This window comes from Mytilus galloprovincialis, chromosome 7 (genome assembly GCF_965363235.1).
Source record: "Mytilus galloprovincialis chromosome 7, xbMytGall1.hap1.1, whole genome shotgun sequence".
In the NCBI taxonomy this organism is placed as follows: Eukaryota; Metazoa; Mollusca; class Bivalvia; order Mytilida; family Mytilidae; genus Mytilus; species Mytilus galloprovincialis.
In genome coordinates, this window is record NC_134844.1 from 33,767,056 (window position 1) to 33,789,410 (window position 22,355).

The 22,355-nt window shown below is 31.8% G+C and overlaps 2 protein-coding genes across 3 annotated transcripts in view; one reads left to right on the forward strand and one right to left on the reverse strand.

The window, feature by feature from the left end:
* LOC143082829 (meiosis 1 arrest protein-like) overlaps positions 1–16,821 on the reverse strand; it is a 33,648-nt gene extending 16,827 nt beyond the window's left edge. Inside the window, exons 1-7 of the mRNA XM_076258706.1 lie at positions 16,771–16,821; positions 11,403–11,529; positions 10,727–10,890; positions 8,464–8,643; positions 7,782–7,898; positions 6,983–7,133; positions 4,271–4,366 (exon numbers count right to left, since the gene is read on the reverse strand). Coding sequence (XP_076114821.1) covers positions 4,271–4,366; positions 6,983–7,133; positions 7,782–7,898; positions 8,464–8,643; positions 10,727–10,890; positions 11,403–11,460 — 766 coding nt within the window. The 5' untranslated portion in view covers positions 11,461–11,529; positions 16,771–16,821. The remainder of the gene's footprint in view (positions 1–4,270; positions 4,367–6,982; positions 7,134–7,781; positions 7,899–8,463; positions 8,644–10,726; positions 10,891–11,402; positions 11,530–16,770) is intronic.
* A 258-nt stretch (positions 16,822–17,079) lies between these two features.
* LOC143082830 (RNA cytidine acetyltransferase-like) overlaps positions 17,080–22,355 on the forward strand; it is a 41,703-nt gene continuing 36,427 nt past the window's right edge. The window contains exons 1-4 of one of the 2 annotated variants that reach the window (XM_076258708.1): positions 17,080–17,173; positions 20,377–20,491; positions 20,954–21,045; positions 21,484–21,655. In XM_076258708.1, the coding sequence (XP_076114823.1) occupies positions 20,384–20,491; positions 20,954–21,045; positions 21,484–21,655 (372 nt within the window). In that variant the 5' untranslated portion in view covers positions 17,080–17,173; positions 20,377–20,383. Of the gene's footprint in view, positions 17,220–20,376; positions 20,492–20,953; positions 21,046–21,483; positions 21,656–22,355 lie in introns of both variants that reach the window. The other variant, XM_076258707.1, reaches the window with a different exon arrangement.

Below are 22,355 nucleotides of genomic sequence, written 5' to 3' on the forward strand. Positions count from 1 at the left end.
TTACATTGCACATTGCACATTGAACAAATTAAGTTAAACTGACAGTTAATAACGTCTTCACACTAAATCCATTGGACGTTGGATGTGTATTGATTGATGCCTCAGTGTTAGATTTGTAGGACTCTAAAATGCCATGTTCAAGCTAAAGTGTGATGGTCTACACTAAAATAGGATGGTGTATCACGTTAAAGAGAGATGGTTGATAGTTTGCTACAGTACAATGGTCTATCACGCTTAAGTGCAAACAATTGCACATTAGCGCAGACCATCATGTTTTAGCGTCCCCATCACACTTTAGAGTCCTACAGATAAATGATTTTTTTCATTAGTTGTTTTATTGGCTTTTAACTAGCTATCAGTAATTGCAAGTATTCTGAGATCTGTACTTAATGTCTTTTTGTACTTGGGATATATAAGTTACTGTCCATGTTAACTCTGTGTTTTTGTTACATGTATTTCTATTTATATCCATCTGATGAGTTTATTAACAAATAAGGAGATGTGGTATGATTGCCAATGAGAAAACTATTCACCAAAGTTCAAATAAAGTGGTTGTTCGTATTTATAGGTAACTGAATGGCCTTCAACAATGAGAAAAACCCATATTCTGTGGTTAGCTGTAAATAGCCCCTCTATTTAAAATATGAAACAACGAATTCAGTCTTCATCACTATACTGTTTCAAATAATTATGAGATAAAATTGAGAATGGAAATGGGGAATGTGTCAAAGAGACAACAACCCAACCATAGAACAGAACACAAGAAGCTATAAAATTACCTACAACTTCACACCAAAATTTATGAGAAATGACTTGAAAGAAACTTTGATATTGATATTTCAATGAAAGAATAGCTAAGGAACCTTTCATACCACATACCACCAACAACAATGAATCCCTTGGAACAAATATTTACTATTTATCAGATAGAAACATTATTATACTTTCTATAACCTTGATATCTGGGGTATAATGAATAGAAATTATGAACATCATCTGTGTTTTGAAGCGGAACCATAAAAAGAACAATGAATTTATGTGATAATCTGAGTCATTAAATCTTTCTTCGCACAAACTGCGCATTAAATTAGAATTATTCTGGATCAAAGGTAATTAATTCTTTGTAGCATCTTAAATCATAAATCAATCGCTTTTGTAATCATAAAATTTCTATTATTTCCTTCCTTTATCACTTTGAGTCTTTTTGTCATGAAGACAGAAAATCTGATGTCACTCACCGTGTGAGCTCTTTAAACATGTTTTGTCTATCTTGTGTGATTCAATACTGTCAATAACTGCATTACTTAAACTAGCCAGAGGACACAAAATTACACTCAAGTGACGTAGATTTTTTTTTTCATCAAAAATAATTCTGCATTTAGTTTATAACAATATCAAGACATGTACATGGAAGTACAAAGAAGAATAAAAAATGTATACAATTTGCCAACAAAGAGCGTCCAATAGTGTTTTTTTTATGATTTTTTCTTGAAAACGCATTAATTTTTATTTGATTTTTTTTATTTCATCTTTATTGAAAATTGATTAATAATAATCCTTCTAGTGCTACTTTTCCACATGAGATCAAAGAAAAATATGCAATGATGGCATTATCTATTCTAATTTTTTTATAAAAAGTAGAAATCAGAAGGCCAATGTTTTGTTCGTTAAGTTCTAAATTGAAAAGGTACTTTAAAATCTAATAAATAATATCCTTCAGATGTTAGTAAAATCCTTAAATCTGTCTGATATCATGTATATATATTTAAATTTTGTCCTAAACATTTGCTTTAGACTTCTAGGATTGATAGAAAACCTGGTTAATAAAAGAACAGAGTTCCAATGTCCCAAACGTTGCATGTATTTTATATTTGCAAGGGGCATAACTCTTTTAAAAGAAGTTGATTGGCCCCCATTAATATAGAAATTGTCTGAGATATTGCTGATATTAATCTATAGTATAAGTTTTATAAAAATCTGTCAAGAATTGTACCTGTCAGAGCACTAATAAGAACTGACGGACAGACACACTGATGGACAGATGCCCAGTATTTCCATGTCCCCTGCAAAACGTTACATGGGTACAAAATGCCTTTTTATCATATCTTGTTAATAAAATTTTGATAGGTTAAATGTATTTATAAAGGTTACTTGGGAATATGTGTATGTGTTTACTTTAAGCATGTGTGTTCAAATCAAAACATGTTTATGTTTAATTTGATAAGACAGCAGTAAGTTATTACCGGTTTAAGTTATATCAATCATGATAACTTCATGCTAGAATTTTAGCGCTAAATTATGGTATTATAGTCTAGAATTGTCATTCGAGGTTCGGCTATCCAACAGTACAGTATCAACTTTAAAATTTCTTAATATTATAAACCTATCATATCATCTCATTTAACTATAAAAGATTTTTTTTTACTTCATTGGAAAGCAATTTTATAATGTTTTTTTTTCAATCAAAGATAGATTTTTGATTTGCTAATGAGAAAAAAACCCAACTATAATAGATCAGCAATTTCTAGAACAGCAGAACTATAGCACCATAAAATTTTGGGACATATTAATTATTTATCCATATTCAGCTCATTCAGTTTAAGGATGTACACCTCTGAGGAGCCAAAAATTTCTAGAATTAAACTTTTTTTCTTAACCTGATTTTTGGGTTAATAAGACTGTAACAAAATAATTGGTGAAGAAAAAAATATGGTGGTGCACTTCTTTTTTTGCTACGGCCCTTTGAAAAAGCCCAATTTTGATGATTTCCCCATTTTTCATCGATTTTTACCTATTTTTGGGCTATTATCGTGAACAAAATCACAGTTCCACAATTAAACATTTTTTCATACTTTCTATAAAGATGAAGTGGACCAATCTAAATAAATTTTACTTAAAAAAACTATAGGTAGGTGTTAATATAAGAAAGTTTTTTCATATTTTGACGCTTTTTTGTGTACAATTTACCATGCTGTCAATTTTGTATTTTTGTGATTTTTCTCAGTTTTAAGAACAAAATGCATATTATTTCAACTTTTTTGTTATTAAATGATTGAAAAAATACATATCTAAGAAATTTGAAAAGACCAAAAAGATATGGGATATACATAATTCTTGTAAAATCATTTTTTGTATCCCTCACCCATTTTCTCAAAATTTTGGCTAAAAATACAGACTTGATTGGTTGTAAAATTTGAAAACTGGATTACTCAAAAACCATTCATTGTAAATACACAAATTTTTCACATAGTTATGTTTGATTGATATTTTTAAATTTCATTGATATTTTCCACTTGTATCACATTTTTTGGAAATAATTCAAGAACGAGATTTCAACAAGACTGAACGAGACTGAAAAATCAGAAGAATACATCCTTAAGTTTATACGATGGAGCATGATGTCAATGTAATTTAAAACACTGATATAACTTGAACAGAATTTATAGTCCAATGAATTCATTTTACCGACTCTGCTTGAAATATTTCCAACTTGATGTTCAGTAAACAATAATCAATCAGTTGCGGTGTTTGTCAGTTATCTGTTGTTTGGAATCGTAAATCATTTCCATATATTTGTCTTTTCTGAACAACAACTCTCTACTACATAGCTTTTGCATGCGCTCAAGGTTTCATAATCACAGTTGTCCCAGAATAAAGTGTCAAATTAATCTGCAATTTTAAGGAAGGTAATAGATCTAGTCACAGTACCTGCTTAACTTTTTGGTGGACAGAAGGTCTATTACATTGTTTAGTAGTGACAGACCTAACATTTTGCCAGGTCATCCTGGAAGAGCAAATCCAATATTAATAATAATAAATTCTTTAATTAAGAGAGTCAACAGTTTTATAAAACAAGCTTATCTTCCCCGAAGCCTTCACATTCAATACAAATAATGAGTTATGACTTTTAAAGTCAAGTGCTGAAAAAAAAATGAAAACAACTGAAGTTTTTAAGTACAGCACTGAAGATGTTAAGTCCAGAGTTGTAGCACTGGAAAAATATTTAAAATATAGTGCTGGAGATAGATATACAGTAAAGCGCTAGAGATGTAAATGTTTTCAACAAAGAAACATATGTCATTATTTGTAAATATTTCATGAATATTTACCAAAAGGAAAACAATTGTATTAAAACAATTGTGTCTACAGGAGGGAAATGGACCAAGAACTCAAATGGCCAGGTTGCACAGAATGTTTCTTAAAATAGAGAATAGTCAATACAATCCATAAAATAATCTATTATAATGTGTTTATATTATACAAAACTCACCAGTTTGTAATGCAGGAAGTATAATATGTAAATGTTCACTGTCTGTACTGCTATCTAATAACCAAGTGTTGAAAAAATTCTGTAAACTTAAGGCATCTGAAACACAATAAAACTCAGGGTTGTAGAACATATAGTTAATCAAATATATATAAAATTGAGAATGGAAATGGGGAATGTGTCAAAGAGACAACAACTCGACCAAATAAAAAACAACAGCAGAGGGTCACCAACAGGTCTTCAATGTAGCGAGAATTTCCCGCACCCGGAGGCATCCTTCAGCTGGCCCCTAAACAAATATATACTAGTCCAGTGATAATATATATGTATGTATAGTGCCTTATTGGTGAGTTATTTGAAGAAATCTGTAAACTTAAGGCATCTGAAACACAATAAAACTCATGGTTGTAGAACATATAGTTAATCAAATATATATGTATCTAAGTGCCTTATTGGTGAGTTATTTGAAGAAATCTGTAAACTTAAGGCATCTGAAACACATTAAAACTCATGGCTGTAGAACATATAGTTTATCAAACAAATATGTATGCTTAGTGCCTTATTGGTGAGTTATTTGAAGAAATCAGAATGAAGGGTTAAGAACGTATGTATGCATAGTGCCTTATTGGTGAGTTATTTGAAGAATCAGAATGAAGGGTTAAAAATGTATCAGTAAATCATTAAACATAAGACTTCAAGGTTGTGTTTAAAGCTGAACAAATTTCAAAACGTGTTACAGTATAATTTTGACAAAAGACAATTTTCCCTGCTTGCATGAATATAATTCTGGCATCTTGAAATTGGTCTATATCAATTCAGATAACAAAAAAAAAAATCGTTTAATTTCAGTAGATGTGTGTTATTTGAAGAAGACAATCAGAATGAACAAGATGGGCAAAGGAATGATTAGCAAATCATAAAACAATCAAGACTTCAAGTTGTGTAAAAGGCTGACCAAATTTCTAAATGAACTTGTCACAACAATTTTGGCAAAAGACAATTTTTCCCATTTGCATGAATATAATTCTTGCATCTTTAAATTGTTCTGTATTAATTCAGATCCAAGTTTTTGAAATACACTTCATTTCAGTAAATTCAGACAATTAAAGATATTTTTCCATGGTTATAAATAGAACATTTTAAGAGATGAACAATTTTAATTCTGATTACAATTTAAACCTGAATAACAATGTCAAATAGTTTAGTAATTATAAATTTGACCACTCACAATGGCCATGTTTTTGAACATGTTGAAGGGGTCATGAAATGTCCATTCAAAACGGTGATATCTCTCATTAATAAATTGTCCCCCAAATAGTTTCATATTATAGAAATGTTATTGTTATAGAGATAGTTATGAGTAACATTAGACATATCTTTCAGAAGAGGGGAGATAATACAAATAAAACTTAAAATTCAAATGATATGGTTGTACTGAAATACAGATTTGGCAACTTTTGAAAATCGCTATGGTTTTTTTTTAGTGTGAGACCAGTATATTTAAAGGTAACAATTTTTGCAGCATTTATGTGTGCACTGTTACTCTTAAAATAGTCTCATATTTCTTCTTTTTCTTTTGGTATACTGATGAAAAGCTATTAAGCACTGATTTCTTCTATTAGCATAATTCTTGTACTTATTAATTAGCAAAATAACCGAAGAATTGAGAAAAATGGCAAAAAAATCAAAAGATACAAAATGAAGATCCCCTCCCTATCCAAAGACCTTCTTATCTTTGCACCATGACTCAAGCAACCAAAACCGTAACTTTTTAAAGTTAGAAGAATGAAGACAAATCTTGAATTTGTCTATCCATCAGTAATGAGAAAATTAATAAAATTTGAGTTATCTTTTAATAGTCTTTATCTTCAGTTAATTATGTTTCTGTCATAAAACTAGGTATTAGCTGCACATTGTTATTGTATGATAAATTGATTAAAATTGAAATACAGACTAACCGATTTTATTTACAAATTAATTAATTTTGAGGATCATTATGACCCATCAGATAAGTAGATTACCTGTAACAGCAATATTTTTACACCTGTTGTGACCATTGATTAGCTTGGAGTTGTAAACATGTCATTAATATGTCACAAGGTGAAATTATAGATTTATAGAAATTGTGCAAAAACACTTCAAAATCAGTAACCTACTATTTTGAGAAAATCATGAATAATTTTGTTTTACAATACTACTGTTTGGATTCAGGTTGAAGCCTGACAATTTGGATGATACCACCAAAATAGTGATGGTTGGTACTTGACAGGTCTTGGGAAAAAAAAGAATCAGTGCATCAAACAATGTTGTATGTATTTAGTGCAAATATGTTTTCAAATCAAGTTTAAGAAACTCAGAAATAATTGTTTGCAAATATTTGTTGATATTCAGCATTTTAAGTTTTATGTGGTAGAAGAGTTCAAATTCCTTTTTAGGACTCTAAATGAAATCAGGAGCCTCTGGCCTATAAGCCCTTTGTAAGTCTTACATCATTAATTTAAGTTCGTTTATATGTTTTTGATTTTAGTATGACGTCAATTTTTACTGAACTAGTACAAATTTTTGTTAAGGGGCCAGCTGAAGCCAGCTTTGGTGTGCAGGATGTTTTCGCTGTGGTGACCATGTTTTTTTTTCTGCTCTTTGGTCAAGTTATTGTCTCTTTTACACATTCCCCATTTCCATTCTCAATTTAATAGTATCTAACCATGACTATACCTGGTTCAAGATTAACAACCTCCACCAGTCCTCCTGATAGACTACTATTATTGGATATATTAGATAGAAGGCTGTTTTGACTTCCTACAATGTCTGATTCTTCACACATAGGGTAGTCTATTCCAACATTAAATACCACAACTTGAATTCTCTGAAGATTTTGAACAAAAAATATTATATCAATTAAAAAGTCAAAGGCAATCCAAATTACTGGTTATAGAGGGAAAACACTACAACAGACAAAAACAGACGAGTAAATGTTACGTTAGTGTATCTTACATGATTGTGCCTGCATTCACTGTTCTAGACTTCGCTATATAAATTCTACTTCAAAGTGTAGACAATGACATGAACGTGTTAGACTAATTTCAATACCAGCAGTTTTAGTTCAATGAAATTGCTATGAGCAGTTTTGAGGATTTTTTGTAACAGTATTGTTTCACATTTGCTAGTGGGACCTGTGTTTTAGTTGCTCCTTATTAAAATTAAGAGTCAAGTGGTTTCTCTGGTCTCATTTTTATAATGACCAAAACAATAGGTATCCCTTTTGGAGCAAGAAACTACTGAACATTATAGAGCACTTGAAATCAAACTCAGTTTGCAGAGTTTATGTTGCTCATTGTTTATGCTGTGTAACAGTATTTTGTTTTTATTTGTTTTTGTTTTTATTTGTTTTTATTTATTTTTATTTGTTTTTATTTGTTTTTATTTGTTTTTGTTTTTTTTTAAATCATGTTGCCTTCTCTGGTAATGATTTTTCAGTCACTTTGATATCTTGCTATTTTATTGACAGATATACCTTTACATTTTCCAGATTCATTAACATTATAGCTTCATCAATCTGCTTTTGAACTTTCTGGCCCTGCTGACACGTCATCAAAATAATTTCTAACTGATTACACAGACCTCCTGTTTGCTGAAAATAATCAACATATACACTAAAACCAAACTCAAAACAATCACTTCAAATAATTTACTTTGTACCAAAATTTAGTAAAGTACTGCATTGTAATTTTAAATTTTCACCATAATAATGAAGAGATCACATCAAAGCACTTAGGATCTTTAAAACAAAATAATTTAACCAAAGACCCATCTAATTATGCAATCTTTTCACTTGCAATATTTTTCTGATAATTATCTCCCTTACATAAATTCATATTTATTTTGCAACAGGTGATAATTAGCATAAAACAACTTTTTTTTTGTGAACCTTAAATGTTGAAGACTGTATATTGACCTCTAAATGTCTTTTGATTATTAGGCTTTTGGGTTACAACAATAAGTTCTTTCAATTCAAAGTGAATAAAGATTTTTTTCAGCATCTCTAAACAAAATTGAAAAAAAACATGAAATCTACAAAAAATAATAAATAATTTCATTTTTACAGATCTACAACCCCTTTTGTAATTAAATTAACAATAAAGCACATATCATAGCAATAATTATAAATGGTAAAATGAAGTTGTATGTTTACTTACAGGGACCATGGTTTTCATCTGTCTGTGAAAATGGGCACATGCCTCTTGTATGCCCTGTACTATACAACCTCTACCCTCTATCTGACTTTGACCTTTGTCTTGGATACCATCATAAAGGTCAGTGATAGACGTTTGTATTCTGCTGTAGTTATTCTTAACATGTGACAAAGGAAGATGTAACTGAAATATATTTAATTACTTTTAACTGTCAACTTTAAAAATGGAGATCTTAATTGCCATGAGCTTTTTATGCAAGTATATCTAAAATACTGTATATATATGGGAAATTTTCTGTTGTGTTCATTTTTGCGATATACAAACAAAAGCTAATATTTCATGTCCATTTTACCTAAACATCATAGACTTCCCTAGTTCATTATTTAAGGCCCCCTTTCTCTAACAGAAAGTCGGTGAAATATTTTTTTCAAAATCCTAATAAAAATATGCTGTTTAAACATCATCTTGTGAGCACCAGGATCCCTCCGGCAAAGTTGACTTGAAATGCTTTTGACCGCTTCATTTGTTGCTCTTTAAGTTTTGATAATCCTCTTCTAAAATCTTTGAGCAATATGTAACAAATTTAATACAATGAAACAAAAATCCTTAATAATAACCACCTAAATACATGTACTTTAAAACTAAAAAACTCAGTATGAAAAAAGTAAAAACACAAAAATACTGAACTCCGAGGAAAATTCAAAAAGGAAAGTCCAAAATCAAATGGCAAAATCAAAAGTTCAAACACATCAAACGAAAGGATAACAACTGTCATATTCCTGACTTGGTACAGGCATTTTCTTATGTAGAAAATGGTGGATTGAACCTGGTTTTACATGTTTTATAGTTAGCTAAACCTCTCACTTGTATGACAGTCACATCAAATTCCATTATATTGTCAACGATGCGTGAACAAAACAAACAGGCACAATAGGTAAAAATGTCCAAAAAAATAAAAACAACAAATGTTACGAAGAAGCACAAAAAGGCATACATCAAATTTAACATCCTCATTTTGCTTATATTATAAGATTTTATTTATTTATGTTAAATCCACCCATAAAGGATGGAAGGTTTTAAGTACTGGTGTAAAATTGCGCGTTTGAAATTCTCACAGGTAGACATAAAATAGTTTTGTCGTTCAAAGTATGACGGGATACATAAATACAGACTCAGAGTCACGTAAAATAGATGTAAAAAAGAACAGACTTAACAGTAAAAGTGATAATGATAAATAAAATAGTTGTGTGGTTCAAAGTATGACGGGATACATAAGTAAAAGTAATATTAATAAATAAAATAATTTTGTCGTTCAAAGTATGATGGGATACATAAGCACAGAGTCACGTCAAATGGATATCTAAACAAGTGTAACTGTGAGCTACTGCTCACTGATGATACCCCCGCCGCAGGTGGATGATGTTAATAGTGTAAAAATATGTAAGTGTTCGGTAAACAGGAAGTTGCAGAGTGATGAATCTGAAAACGCATCACACAGTATAGCTGACTTATATAAACCCTGAATCAAAATTCAGAAATCCTGGCATTGTAGTTCCTGAGAACTATGCGACGAAAATTTTCAACTTGGCCATCATGTGTAAAATGATAGTAGTGTTCAGTAAACAGGAAGTTGTCGAGTGATGAATCTGAAAACGCATCACACAGTATAGCTGACTTATATAAATCCTGAAACCAAATTTCAGAAATCCTGGAATTACAGTTCCTGAGAAAAATGCGACGAAATAAAATGGTAAGTGTTCGGTAAACAGGAAGTTGTCGAGTGATGAATCTGAAAACGCATCACATGGTATAGCTTACTTATATCAAGTCTGAAACCAAATATCAGAAATCCTGGTAGCGCAGTTCCTGAGAAAAATGTGACGAAAAATTTTCAACTTGGCTATCAGGTGTAAAAATGATACAAGTGTTCGGTAAACAGGAAGTTGTCAAGTGATGAATCTGAAAACACATCACACAGTATAGCTGACTTATATCAAGCCTGAAACCAAATTTCAGAAATCCTGGTAGTGTAGTTCCTGAGAAAAATGTGACGAAAAATATTCATGGGACGGACAGACTGACTGACAGAGTGACGGACTGACGGACTGATGGAAGGACAGACAGAGGTAAAACAGTATACCCCCCTTTTTTTCAAAGCGGGGGTATAAAAAACAGACTTAACAGTAAAAGTAATATTGACAAAGACAAATAAAAGAATACTATAACAAGTTATTAAGATGATAAACAACGTGAATATTTACCATACCTCTGGATTCGATCCAAGAGACATAAGACTGAAAAATGGCATCCTTGATGGTCCACCAATGTTTGTAGCAACAGAGAACAAATTCTCTAAGGTCTGACATAAATCATTGACCAGTTCTCTAAATGTTAATAGTGGATAGGACGTGTCAACCAACAACATTCTGGCTGAAAAATAAATTATACTGTACTTTTATTTGTGGCATACCAATTTTTGTGATTTTTGTCGGTGGCTTCATCAACATGTCCAACGAAATATATAGCAACTGTTGTCGAAATACAGACATGGAAAGGACCCCATGTATACTATAGATTTGACTTGCTACATGGTTATAGGCATACATTATAGAGAATACATCTAGAATATATAAGCAATATACTATGAACTATATATATATACAACTTCAGACAGAATTTTACCAATTTAATCTTTAAAAAAACAAAAGGATAAAATAAAACCCCATCTTATCACCTCAAAATACCTATCTTAAAAATAAAAAAATGACCAAAATAAATAATTATGAACTATGTCATGACATTAAAAATTAGCAACCTTGAACATAACCCTACTCACATCAGATCTGTTAAAGGATAAAAAAAAAACTCATAATAATCTAATTGGTGAAATTGCAGGTGGCTTCATGTTAAATAAATAATCTGCATTTGTAAAACATACTTACCAGGTTGTTTACCAAGCAGCATCCTTGTACCCTCTATTTTTTTCATGTTGCCTGCCATATCAGCAGATGATGTTTAAGTCACTATATAGATAATAAAATTTCACATCTGTATTGTCTTTACTGCCATCTACAAAATATAACAAATAATAAAAGTTCTCTTAAATATATGGAGAAAGACTACATTTTGGTCTCTTGTGGAGAGTTGGCTCATTGGCAATCATGCCACATCATCTTTTTTTATATATATACAGTTATACAAGCAAATTAAAGTGATCATAAAAATATATCAGAATAAGAAAATATGCTAAGATTGACAATCAGATAACTATCTATCAAAGACAAGGGATAATGAACTTTATATCCTCAACAAGTTACCATTCAATGGATAATGATGTGTGATAGGTGTTTAACTTCCAGTTGCAAATATTACATGCATATTGGGACCAAGACATGGTTTCTCACCTTGAAAAATAAAAAAATGATTTCCTGTAAATACATGTAGATGAAACTTTGAAAATATGTTGTTATTTATTTGAACATGTCTTTAAAGTTTAATTGCATTAAATAACTTTTTATGGAAAAGGTAATACTAATATCCCTATATGATATGAAATAATTTACGGACTGCGAATGTAAGTTGTTACTTGAGAGATGAGTAATAATATTAAATTATACTTAATATCTAAGAATTTTGTCATTCATCTTTTCTTAAGTGTAAGTAACAATGAATAAATTAGGAAGATGTATTGATTGATTTTTGCTAAATGCCCAGTGGCAAATATTTCATGAATGTTCAGAATAAGAATTTGTAAATGAAATACATTAATATAAGTGTACACAAGTAACAATGTACATAGATACATCTACTATGGTGCATACTTATACTCTGTAAAATGGGGATACTAATTAAATCAAAATATTATTAAATTTATTTCAAATATCTATGCATTTGATTAAAATGTACATGTAACTAATTTGTGTTATAAAATTGAGAATGGAAATGGGGAATGTGTCAAAGAGACAACAACCCGACCATAGAACAGACAACAGCAGAAGGTCACCAACAGGTCTTCAATGCAGCGAGAAATTCCCGCACCCGGAGGCGTCCCTAAAGCTGGCCCCCAAACAAATATATACTAGTTCAGTGATAATGAACGCCATACTGATTTCCAAATTGTACACAAGAAACTAAAATTAAAATAATACAAGACTAACAAAGGCCAGAGGCTCCTGACTTGGGACAGGCGCAAAAATGCAGCGGGGTTAAACATGTTTATGAGATCTCAAACCTAATGTTATGCATTCATGTGTATCCTCTCTTAGACCCAACCTTTTTTTTTCTAATTTGGGCACCAATTTTAACTGGGGAGCATGATTTAACTATATTCAACATAGTATATACAAAAAATACAAAATCATCTTTGTCTCCTCTGGGAAGCAAACATGGGACCTCTGTGTTACAAGGAAGAGTGTAAACTGACTAAGCAAAAGAAGAACTTTTTAAGCTCACCCGCTAAGGTAGAATCTACTGCATGTACTAAGGAGAGCAATACACCTTATCCCTAATCCCGGCTTACCAGGCTGCTTGTACTTTTGACGTCATACACAATCATTTTCCATTGTGTCGTCAGACAGTCAGGGGACTTACTTAAATAAGTGATTTTCTTAATCACTGATTCAAGTAACATTATTTCCATAAAGGTTGGGAGTTAGAGTTGTCTTTCTTTAATAATCACCTATTTAAGTACATGTAGTACAAATTAATCACTAGAAGACGTGATTTTATTTTATTTAAGCTTTAAATATAGAATACTAATGACCCAGGGACTAATTATGTTTCTAAACTTATCAGAACCAACATCTGTGTTGTCTAGGATGACCAGGTCATTTCAGGTGATGACCTTGTACTGAATCTAGGATATAACATAAAAATCACTTGTTTAAGTATAAGACGTCAATTTCCTTCCCAAAAATCACTTCTTTAAGTATCATTCTTTTAATAACCCCCACTAATTTCAACACCCCCGAACAGTGAAATTTTTATCGCGAACAGTAGAATTTTATTACATAATCTGAAAGATGAAACCTTGAACTTCACAGGAAAAATACCCCCACTGCTGGGAAAAATCTTTTAAAAAAGTATCGGTTCATTATGTAAAGCCATTATTATAGCATTTTTTCAACTAAAATAGAATTTTCAGCTAAATGATAACATCAAAGTCATAAACCTTGCTACTTAAAAGAAGCAAAAAGTTTATTTTTTTTAAAATTTTACTAATTAAAAGATATTATTTAAACCTATGTGTTTAAAATTTTGAATCAAAGCACCAAAGGCGCTGTAGGCAGTTAAGTAAAAAAAGCAGAGGCAAACTTGGCAGAAGTTAAGACGAATATTGTTGAAAAATTGGTGAAAATATTATCTCGGCTATTTCTCAAGTATTGAATAATGTTTGTAGCCTAAAATTTTCACTACTAGTATCCAATCCCGCCACTTTCAAAAGTTATGTCCAATTATTTATTTTAATATTTTTATTAGTTTTTATTGTTTTACATTTGTAATTCCTGGTCTTTTAAACTATGCAGTATACATGTAGGTTTTGCTAATAGTTATAAGCTGCATGGAGGAATATACAACTGCTTACCAAATACCATTGTCTTTTCATAAGTTGTCCTTTTTGAACAAACCTTTGGTTTTCTAGTTTGAATGGTTTTACACTAGTAATTTCTGGGCCCTTTATAGCTTGTTGTTCGGTGTGAGCCAAGAAATTAAAAGTGACAAAGTGTATCCAACTGCACACCAAATATCATTGACCATTCACTTGTGGTTCCTCAATAACTGACCTAATCAAAAACTAATACATATTAGTCAATAGGCCATGACAAAGGGGTGGGCTAAATATTCTGGTAATCAGTGGTGGATCCAGGATTTTTCATAAGGGGCCCACTGACTGACCTAAGAGGGGGCCCGCTCCAGTCACGCTTCAGTGATTCCCTATATAAGCAACCAAATTTTTTTCCAAAAAGGGGGGGCCCAGCCCCCCCCCCCCCTAAATCCGCCTCTGGTAATGAGATATACCTACATTATTTATGTATGTTCCTATCCCAAGTCAGGAGCCTGTAATTCAGTAGCTGTCGTTTGTTTATGTGTTACAAACAGTTGAAAGGGGTGTATAGTCCGCGTTTTTTTTACCCTGGGAATGAAATTGATGGAAGGGGTGCGGACTATGCAGTACTATAGAATTTCATGAATATTTTTTTCCAGAGTTGGGATACGATGTTGAACGAGGTTTGGCCAAGTAAACAGAAACATCATGTGTTGTCAATGTTATAATGTATTCTTGACAACTCTTGAAATAAAAGTATTCTTGACTACTCTTTGTTATTATTTTTAAATAAAATAAACAATCTAACAGTGTTGACTTAGTAATTTGCATAAAAATCAGCCTTTGATCGAATGTCCGCTTTGTTTCGGATTTGGTAAAATTTGTGTCATTGCATCTTTAACAGTGTACATGAATCCTGAATATCAATAAAAGATGAACCCTTGAATGGTAAAACCATTATAGTCAAGATAAAACCTAGTGAAATCTTCCCAAGATCGATTTTGTTTAATGTTATTCGCGTGTGTACAGTACAAGTGAACCACGATCCGCCATTTTGAATATGTGTGATTAAAGTATCAAAATTTTCGTATTCCGACTTTTTGTGTTTAACTCTTAACTTATCGACGTAAATAAATCAAGACCTAACATTTTTTAATTGTAAATTGTAACCATTAATACTGAAAGTGTAAACCTGAAAGAAGTGGAATTTTGTATACGAAACTATATTTCCAGGTGAAAGGTCACATTGTACAGGTGTATCGTCTTACATGAATAAGTTTACAGGTTTGTGAGTAAAGCAATTAACTAACCATGTCAACTTTAGATTTTCGTCTAAGTTCAGTAATTTTTAACTAAAACACGATAAAGGAAACCATCTTGAAATGACCTTAATTGACATCGACAAAATCTATAAATACGTATTCAAATGAGGTCCCGATTGATATTGCAATGGCCCTGATCGAGTATAATGTTTGGGGGTTTACACGATGCATAGCAAGTACGGAGAGACACGATGACAAATAATAACATCAGCTTTCAGCTTGCATTAAATAGTTAAATAAAATTCATACAATGTAGAAACAAAATAATCAAGTATTCTTACAAATTCAAGACTTACACAGAGAGAAAGTAGGACAATGCTTTTAAATATTTACCTTTAGTAGGGTGGAATCCACCAAATTCAACGGCGTAATAGCCGCAAAATAATATCCATGCGCCATTCATGCCATTTGGCAAATTTTAATGCCTTCATTACAAGCATTTTCGGCGATGAAATTATTCTTACAATAGTTCACTTACATCTTCATCAAAAGCACAGACGATAAAAAGCTATGCTTAACTTTTTAATTAGCACTTTTTCAAATGGGGAACATCAATTGTTTTGGGAAAATCGACGATCATTTAAGGTAATCTTCCTTATATTTATTGTTTTTTATAACAAAAAGTGTGAAAAAAATGTCTAATTAGTTATAAAGAATCTACCAGACCTGCCAGATCAGAGCAATGGCACTTTTTCAAAAATTCCCAGAGGGGAACCCAAATCCAGGGTGCTCGCATAAGGCAGCTTAACTGCCTAAAAAACTACAAAATTCCAATTTGTGACAAAACCTGGAATTTGCTACTCAAATAAGTGATTTAAAAATCACTTATTTCAGTAAGTCCCCTGACTGTCAGATATTTTGTTTTATTACGTCAAAATTTTACATGGAACCTGTGTGATATCCAGTTCTAGCGGACAAATAGCGATAAGGTGTATCCTGTAACACTATCAAGCAATACACCTTATCGCTATTTGTCCGCCATTACTGGATATTATTGCACATGCAGGTTCCCGTAAAAACTTGACGTCACAAAACAAAATATCTGACGACACAATGGAAAAGTGATTGTTGTATGCGTCAAAAGTTCAAGCGGCCGTGTCAGCCGGATTAGCGATAAGGTGTATTTATATCATTATCACTGCATGTGGTCACAAGTGCTTTAAAAAAAATCCTGGGGAAAACACTGACATATTGATAAAGCAGTATTTAAATATTCTTTATGATAAGGCTCAACTTTCCTAATTAAATTTTATATTATTATTACTGTAAAAATTTGGGGAATGTCACAGTGAGCAGGTGAGCTCCAATGTTAAGATTAAACTTGGGGATTGAGACTGTATGCATGCTTCTCAAAACATGGGATAAGGATTGCTGACTGGCATTAGGCACCACCAATCATTTACGTTACAGAAATAATGTTTTTGGTATCAACTCAATCTTTACTTGGCTAGTGCTTAACTAAATGCACGGTGTATCAATCTATTTTTGTTGCAGACGAAAAATTACAAACAGGAAGTTCATAAACTAATTTGAGAAATGCTTACTGAAACGGTTGATATTCCGGAATTATTTTTTTTATGAATTTAATGCTCAGCTATGGCACCATACGACCAAGTACACTATTGGTATTTGAGTAACAAAATACATAAATGCAAAAAACTCTTCAAGCCGCAACATTGTGGTGAATGACAAATTCAGTGAAATTGTGTTGAGAATATTCGATTTGTCGTATCCGATATGTTTCGCCTCCATCTCCGAAGTCGGTTTATTACCGGAAGCACGTGTTGAAAAAGCAAAACACAAATGTTTACTTCGTTTTTGTGAACATCTACATACTGTGTGACAAGTAAGACAGTGTCTCATTGTAAAAAATATTTTATATGCAAAACAATGTAAGTTATTCATACAAACCAGGTTTTAAAACAAAAACGCTTGATCTCAGAAAATTACTCCACCAGTTTTCTCACAAATTCACAAATGTTCCCTAATCTTTCTAAATACTCAAGTAGTTTTTTTTTAGTCTACACAGTATGATATGGGCTTCAAAACTTACCAAAACTCACACTGTTTATTTTGCTTCTGCATCGGTCTGAATAACAAGAAATAGGAATTCTAATTCAGTATGTATATAACCGGGAAGCAAGTTACATGTAACTCGTACCAACGGAAACTCGTACCATGTGTGACGGGATTGCTTCCCTTAGAAAAACTTAGTAGATACTTAGTCAGCCGTAAGTGGTTGAGCTAAGGAAGTACTTCTTTAGCTCAGTCGGTTAGCGTGCTGCCTTGTAACACAGAGGTCCCCGGTTCGAGTCCCGGTGGAGAGAAGCAGTTTTGTAATGAAATTCCTGCTCTCCGGTTACATTGGCGCCCAACAATAATAACCCACGGTTAGAAGAATTACCTAGCCAGGTTAAAATATAAATATAAAAAAGATGAAGATATCATCATTATAGAGTATAATGACTCTTGAGGTGGGGGAAGTGTGACGGGATTGCTTCCCTTAGAAAAACTTAGTAGATACTTAGTCAGCCGTAAGCGGTTGAGCTAAGGAAGTACTTCTTTAGCTCAGTCGGTTAGCGCGCTGCCTTGTAACACAAAGGTCCCGGGTTCGAGTCCCGGTGGAGATAAGCAGTTTTGTAATGAAATTCATGCTCTCCGGTTACACATGTTAACCAAAAAAGTTAACTCGTACCAACTTAAAGTCGTACCACTGGGAAGTCGTACCATTAAAATTATATTAAAAAATACGAATGTTTTGTGGTGTTTTTTCTTTCTAAAATTAATAAAAAAAAGTTGAATTACTGTAATTTTATACTGGATTTCCTTTGAAGGTGTCACTACTCTTTTTCAAAGCAATGCATATCTCACACATTAAATGAACATGACATTACTTAATACATATTTTGATAACAATACATAGAAGTACTTAACGATCGTGACTGGCTATTTTGCCCTTACCTCGTTCGTTTATCATTACAACGAAAAAAACAACCTTCACTGGCTATGCAACCCTTGCTCGGTCGGTAATCATATATATATGGAAGTTTTTAACGACCTTGACTGGCTATGCAACCCTTGCTCGGTCGGTAATCATATATATATATGGAAGTTTTAAACGACCTTGACTGGCTATACAGCCCTTGCACGGTTGGTGGTAATCATATCTTGTGCAAAATATTATATATAAAAAATTTAATACTTTTAACATGTTGGTCATAAACAATTTACAACCTTTAAAACACACTAAATTAATTCTTTCAGTGAATAGAATTCCTTCGAGAAACAAAAGAAAAGTACCCAAATCTATTCAATGTAACTGAATGATTTGGAATGATTAAAAATTAAATCCAATGGTTATCAGTATAAGTTTAAAAAAGAATGATTCAAGGGAGACAACAAATCAAATCTGCCAAGGTATTGTCTATATCTAATACACATGGAACATTAGCTACAGATTGGTCATTTTACTTTCAAATTATATACATTTTACAGACTTAAGAGGTATTGAGAAAAATAACAGTATTTATTCATAATTAAACACCAATCAAATGCATTTAAATAAGTTGGTACGAGTTAGCAGTGGTACGAGTTTACATTGGTACGAGTTATTTTTTATTGGTACGCGTTGACGTTGGTACGAGTTTACATTGGTACGGGTTAACTATAATTCTATAACCGGAGAGCATAAATTTCATTACAAAATTGCTCGTCAACACCGATATGCGACAAGTCAGTGTGTATACCCACTGAACTAAAAAAAAGTAATTCCTTAGGCCGAGAAAAAAAAGATCGATGTTTCCGGTAACCCGACCGACCCTGTTTTTTAGCCCCGACCCTAACTTTTTTATTGGATCTTCAAAAAAAAAAAAAAAAATTGTATCAACCGACCCCGTTTTTGACACAGGCTTCTGATAGATGACATAATATTTTTTCTCTCTTGCTTCTACTTGCATAGAAAGCCAGTAAAACATTTTATTAATGTCAAAAGGTATTCCAAATAGGTTAAAATCCAAGAAATTTGCACAGCAGGTGCTTCAAAAACATTGCAAATGGCACACTTCCGGTTTTTGAAACTAATTACGGATCCGGACTTGGAAAAACCATGATAATTTTCCGGATTTCATTTACGATGTCAAAAAAAAAAAAAAAAAAAAAAAAAAAGAAATCCGACCTACCGATCCTATTTTTCAAAATGATGTTACCGGAAACACATATCTTTTTTTTTTAGGCCTTAGCTCCACTGCTTATGGCTAACTTTGCATCTACCACATTTTACTATTAATGGAAGCAATCCTGTCACATGTCCCCCATCTCAAGAGTCATTATAATAAACAAAAAAACACATATTATGAATTGACAAATAAATTGTACCAGTAATAATTTTCCTTTTCAAAATCTTATTATTGGTCAGATGAAAAATCGTCATTTGCTTCGTCTCACTTTGCTTCTGTCGGTCCGCCTGTCTATCTGTCAACTTTTCACATTATGGTTAATGTAGATTGTCATTAAAATTATGCGGTTTTAGATTGAAACTTTAATTTCTCGCTCATTTTACCACAAATTTTTCTCGCCACACTTCGCTTGGCAAGATATCTATCTACATTGCACCCACTCTAGAAGAATATTTCAATAACTTTGATTATTTCAACCTCAAAGAAATTTTATTCTGCGCCCCCCCCCCCCCCCCCCCACCCTAACATCAAATCCTGTATCCGCCCCTGATGTTGATTAACTGAGTGTAGTTTGCTTAACATCTAGTGACATCTTTTAATGCTGATTGACTTGAGTGAAGTTTACTTATTGACTACATGGTCTTGATGCACCTTTTGAATCAAATATGTCCACACAAATCATAATATAAAGGCAAAAGCATTGAGACGATGGTTCTCAACATATTTTATCACTGTTAGTTTACATTGATGCAATTTTAAATGACAGATTTAATGCAATTTGCTGTAGACAGGTTTGATCTACATGTATGGTATACAGAAATGATATTCAATCTAAAATAACCAAAACTAATTGTATTTGATTGTATACTTTCAGATAAAAGATGGTGAGAAAAAAGATAGATAACAGACTGAGAATATTGATTGAAAATGGTGTTGCAGAGAAGCATAGGAGTATGTTTGTTGTTGTTGGAGATCACGGCCGTGATCAGGTAAGATAACATTGCTTTTACCTGACCAAGTACCAGGATGTCCTACCAAAGAGTAGGTAACCTGTCAAAATATAAATTCCTGAGTCTAAAAGTGGTAATCTGAAAATATTCTACTGCCCTAATTTGTATGAAAAAAGTTTATAACTTTAATTTTAATGTGTTTAAAAAAACATTTTGCAAGCAGTAGTTGCAAAGAAATTGTTAATATAGGAAACTTAGGATAGTACATAAAGTAAAAGCAGATTTGGTGTAAACACCTCTGAAACAGTAACCCAACATACTGTGATTTACAAATGTCAATACAAGTCATTTATATTAACTGTTTAAACCAGTTGCAGATTAAAAAAAAGTGACCAAGAAATCTGCCTTTAATACACTTACTAGATAATATTGAACGTAAAACTATATAGTAATACAGTATACTGCATTATTAATAAACTTTGCTATATTTTTACATGACAGGTTGTTATATTACATCACATGTTATCCAAAGCTACTGTAAGAGCTAGACCATCTGTATTATGGTGTTACAAGAAAGAACTTGGATTTAGTAGGTAAGATGTGGTGAACACTGGGATCTATATACATTGTCATTCTCTTAAAGAAAATGAATTAAATCTGTTGGACAAACAATATAAAAAAGTTAAACTTGAAAAAAACAGTTTGGAATGTGAATTTAAGATGAACACAATTATACATATAGTTTTGAGTAATTTAAAATACATAGTTTTAATTATAAAAGAATTCTTGCATGAAAGGTATGGCATATGAATTTAACATATGGTCAGATCAATATCAAACACCATATGATTTCATACTATGCATGCAAAACGAAGTAGTATGACATAAATTATGAGTACAAAAAAGATAATCAATCTTATACTAATTTGTTTTCAAAGAAAATTCCCATTCTTCAGAGAATATTTGGTACATTTGTATTAGAAGAAAATGAACTATAGCAAAATGTAATATATGAACTTTTGTCTTTCAAGTCATAGGAAAAAAAGAATGAAACAGCTACAGAAAAAGATAAAGAGTGGAAAATTAGATGTGAAAGAAGATGATCCTTTTGAACTGTTTGTAGCATCAACTAATATTAGATACTGTTATTATGCAGAAACTCATAAAATACTTGGACAGACCTTTGGCATGTGTATTCTTCAGGTATGGAATGATAATTAATAAATAGAAGAAAGGTGGGGTATACATCTAGGATACAGCAATTCAAAGACAGAAAAATCAAAATATATGTCAACATATTGTTTTCACTGATAGATAAGAGTCTTTACAATATCTCAAGCACAAAAAATAAACCTTTTTAAAGTTCTTTTGAAGGAAAGGAAGATTATGGTATCTGTAGCTATCATTACAGTTTACATAAAGAATTATTGTTATAAAGAGTTGGAAATTTTATGGTATTTCACATCATGTTTAAAATGCAGTCTGGCTAAGTTCCATAATGTTCTGTTGTAAGGCCTTTTGATTTGTCTTTACATTTAAGAGAGGATTTTTTTATCCAAAATTAATTCTTCCAAAGTTTTCCTTACAGTCTTTGTAAAATCAGGTATCTCCCAAAAATTATTACTGGCTTATCTCAAATATAGGCTCACTATGAAACCATTATCATTTAAACATTCTTGTATTCGTTTAGAAATTCCTGTTTACATTTCATTGCATACAACATGCATAAGAAAACTTTAGACGGAAGAATTGTTTTTATGCTTATAATGTCATGATTAATAAATTGTTTGTTAGTTTAAATATTTATCTGTTATCATTTCTTTAATACTAAGGATTTCATGAATTTAAACTTCTAATGATGACTGTATGAGAACTATAGTCAAATATCTCCATATATGTTAAA